The following is a 4,090-nucleotide window of genomic DNA, read 5'->3' on the forward strand; positions in this document are numbered from 1 at the left end:
TTAACTGAAGTTATGCCATCACTGAAGGCTTCTTTTGGTCGCCAGAGAATTTCTTTGGGTATCAGATTGGAGTCCTCAAATGTCTCTCTCAGCAGATGTTTTTCTATCCCATTCTGACATCAAAAAAAAAAAAAGGAGCATCAGTGAAAGTTACAAATATAATCTGGTGGCACTGGACAGTTTCTATCTTGAGTTGATTTACCTACCTTTGGAATTCTCAATTCTGGTGGCAGAGACAAGTAATAGGAAGAAAATCGATGATCTAGAAATGGGACTCTCAGTTCAAGGCTTAAAGGAAAAAAGAAGAAAATCTAAATTAAAATGGATATTTAATGCCTATCAGTTTAGGTTCTGATTCAGTTTCCCATCAATTCAACCAGATTCTAAGAAATGTTAAAATCATACAGCCACATACAAGTACAAGACTCCCATTAGGAGGCTGCCCTACACTACTGAATGAATACAAAAAAATATATATTCATTTAAAGTAACAAACATATCATGTCATCTAGGGAGTAAAACTAACTATTTGAGACTATTACTTTTAGTTTCCTTTCTAGGAATAGTTAATTGCATATTTCAAAAAGCAGAAAAAGTTACAAATCATGAGTGACCCAATCATTAAGAAAATACCTTGCCTGGAGCTTTCTAACTCAGTGTTTTCAACGTACAATATAAACTAGCATTCCACTGTATTTCATCAAATGCCATATCACCAGTTTCCTGAAGCCTAGAGACTCTAGTTAAGACAAGCAGATAGGATAATAACCAGATTCAGTTCATTCCCCAAACTCATAATTAATTATATCCTAATTTATGTGTGATTCAGCAGAGGCAACTAAAACATTTAATGTCAGTTGTTTACCCTATACAGCAAAAGTCTTCAGTTCCTCAACATAACTTTAGACAACCAGAAACGATACCAAAAAAACCCCAGTTCTTTATAATGTAATCAAACGCCTTGCATCTTCACTGCCCTATCCCCTCAGGGTCACTACAGCACCAAACAGGCATGGTGGGCACTCAAGATTGTCATGTTTACAATACTTCCCTCTTTTGGCATGCACCACCACGCCTGGCTGATTTTTTTGTATTTTTAGTAGAGACAGAGTTTCTCCATGTTGGTCAGCTGGTCTCCAACTCCTGACCTCAGGTCATCCACTGAGCCCGGCCTATTTCTCTTTAAAACACTTAACAATAGCTGTAGCAGCCTTCCCTCTTCCCTCTTGGTTGTTCAGATGTGAGCAGAATGTTGTTACCCTTTAAAGGTGAAAACCCCACCTCAAACGACCTATGGAAGAAGACTTCTCCCCATAGACCATGACACTTTGAAATGTGGCCTCTTTGGGGACTAAGTTAAGAAACTGCTTCATTTTCTCCATAGAAGTCACACTTTGTAACATATAGCCAACTGTATGTAACATGTAGCCAATCAGCTATTGATCTTTTAATTTTTTCAGGGTATTGGGCCTTTTTTTTAAAATTATTTTTGATGTTTTTTTGTTTTTGTTTTACAATAGTTTCTTAAAATGTTACCCGTGGGCTGCAGTAGTTCGGTCTGCGCGGAGAACATCAAACAAATAGAGTTCCCTCAGGAGCCTCTCACTCTCTTCCTCAGCTTTTTCAGGAGAAGGAGCCTATTTCAAACAAAAATACCAAGAGTTTTGCTTTTGATACACAAAGCAGTTTGTCCTTCTCCCTCTCCAATCCCAAAGGTGGATAAGACAAAAAGCTAAACAAATTTAGGGAAGGGAGTAAATACCTGAACAGAGCTAAGCAATGCTTCACAAAACATACCTTTTAAACTGCTAGTATTAGAATAAAATGAACACACTGGGAAACAGTCATAATTCCGTAGGCGGCTAAGAAATGGCAGAAAGGTGATTCTCAAGCTTAACTAGTTTTATTTATTTATTTTTAACTTTTGCTTTTTTTTTAAAGAGACAGGTTCTTGGTCTGTCAACCAGGCAGGAGTGCAGTGTCACAATCACAGCTCACTGCAGCCTCGGACCTCTTAGGTTCAGGTGATCCTCCCACCTCAGCCTCCTGAGTAGCTGGGAGTATAAGCATGAGCCACCACACCTGTCTATTACTAGTTTTAAAGAATAAAAATTATCTAACACTATTAAAATTTCTTTCTTCCCCAAGAGATAGAAAGCAGACACTATCAGATTCCCTTTTGTAATCTCACAAGGCACTCAAAACTATTACTGTCATACTGAAAGATGATAGAAAATGGTCAAACAATTCATACTTTTCTTAATACAGCATGAACTTCCCTCCACTTCAGAGTGCTTACCTTGTGAAAATATATGTAACCCTGCGTGAGTTCGTCTGATCCCTCTCCAGAGAAGATCACCACACTATCTGTGTTCTTCCGAATATACTTGGAAATTAAATACATACCTACTGACGCACGAACTGTTGTAATATCGTAAGTTTCCAAGGAAAATATGACTTCATCCAGAGCCTGAATGCCTTCCTCTGAGTTGAAGAGGACTTCATGATGCTCACTTCCAATATGATTTGCTACCTTATTATATGAAGAAATACCCCTTTATTTGTTAAAGAAAATAACTTCCCTTGAAAATCAAACATGACGCGAGTTCACAAAGCTTTATGAATTAACAACGGTGAAAACTAAACAAGGGAAAACAGAAAACATGATTTTACAGGCCACCACATACAAGCCCCATCCAGCCCTGTTCCCTCACCTGCTTCAAATCCACCACCAGGAAGTATGTCTCCCCTCAGCTCCTCCGGTGCCAAGGCTTCAACCATTCTCTCAGTCGGCACCTCCCTCCTCACCCATTTTACCTAACCCACCTCATTTCTCCCTAGTCCAATAGGGTCCCATGCTAAGCTTGGTCTTTTTTGGTCCTTCTGAAATGCCTAATTTTATAACCTAGATGTTATTACTATATAGAATGGCACCTCCCCTCATTCTACTTTTCTTGGCTATTTTGGATTCTCTCAGCATTGATCACTTTGTATTGAGACTGCTCTCTAGCTCTTCCTCATCCTTGTTACAAAAGTTCTCCAGAGTGGGAACTAGGTCTCCTGCTCACTGAATACAGACAAGCTGCCCTCTGTCCACAGTATTCTAAATATAGCACTTTTTAAAATAATAACAGCTAACACTCACTAAGTACTTACTATATACTAAGTTCTACCCTACTTACTTCACATGAATTATATCATTTCACCTTAAAACTACCCCATAGCAGACACTATTATTTTTGTTACATAAACAAGTAGAGCCAGGATGTCAAGCCACAAGTCAGACTCCAAAGCCTGCAGTCTTTGCCATGATACCATGCCTTTACGTTCTTTTTTAAAAAACAAAACAAACAAAAAAACGAACAAACAAAAGCCTCTCTTTTGAATTTTTCAAGATGGGGTCTTGCTATGTCGCCCAGCCTGGACTTGAACACCTGAGCTCAGACCTCCCACCAGTCTCGCAAGTATCTGGGACTATAAGTGTGTGCCACTGCACCTGACTTATGCCTTTACTTCCTTCCCTTTTTTTTTTTGAGACAAGGTCTCACTCTATCACCCAGGTTCCCATAAGGCTAACATCACAGGCATGCGCCATCAAGCCTCGCTAATTTTTATATTTTTTTCTGTAGAGATGGGAGTTTGACTATGTTGCTCAGGCTGGTTTCAAACTCTTGACCTCAAGTAATCCACTCCCTCAGCCTCCTAAAGTGCTGGGATTACAGGTGTAGGCCACTGCACCCGACACCTTTACTTTCAAAAGAGCATAATTATCATCACAGTGTCTTTGTGAGAACTGTACAGGTCATAACAGATAAAAGTACAGAGGACAGTGTACAATACAGTGCATATTCAACAGCGATTTCATTCTACTTTAACACATTTGAAACAATTTCCCCAGTCAATACAGCAGCATAAGTGGAATTATCCATTATTGACTCCATTTTCACTCTAATAACAAGTCTACTCTAGCTATACAAGGGGCAGAGACAGCACCTTACCTTTCTAGCTGCCAGTAAATCGGGGCTGTCTTCCATGCCAATTGCAAATGTCTGGAGGGGATACTGTACTTGGTCCTCTTTCATCTGCTTCA

At 39.3% G+C, this 4,090-nt stretch overlaps 1 protein-coding gene across 1 annotated transcript in view; it reads right to left on the minus strand.

The window, feature by feature from the left end:
• Positions 1 to 4,090, minus strand: part of ASNS (asparagine synthetase (glutamine-hydrolyzing)) — an 18,460-nt gene that overhangs the window by 836 nt on the left and 13,534 nt on the right. Inside the window, exons 6-10 of the mRNA XM_017525089.2 lie at positions 3,999 to 4,090; positions 2,300 to 2,533; positions 1,537 to 1,637; positions 207 to 288; positions 3 to 113 (exon numbers count right to left, since the gene is read on the minus strand). Coding sequence (XP_017380578.1) covers positions 3 to 113; positions 207 to 288; positions 1,537 to 1,637; positions 2,300 to 2,533; positions 3,999 to 4,090 — 620 coding nt within the window. The remainder of the gene's footprint in view (positions 1 to 2; positions 114 to 206; positions 289 to 1,536; positions 1,638 to 2,299; positions 2,534 to 3,998) is intronic.

Source organism: Cebus imitator, unplaced genomic scaffold, assembly GCF_001604975.1.
Source record: "Cebus imitator isolate Cc_AM_T3 unplaced genomic scaffold, Cebus_imitator-1.0 Scaffold37, whole genome shotgun sequence".
Taxonomy (NCBI): Eukaryota; Metazoa; Chordata; class Mammalia; order Primates; family Cebidae; genus Cebus; species Cebus imitator.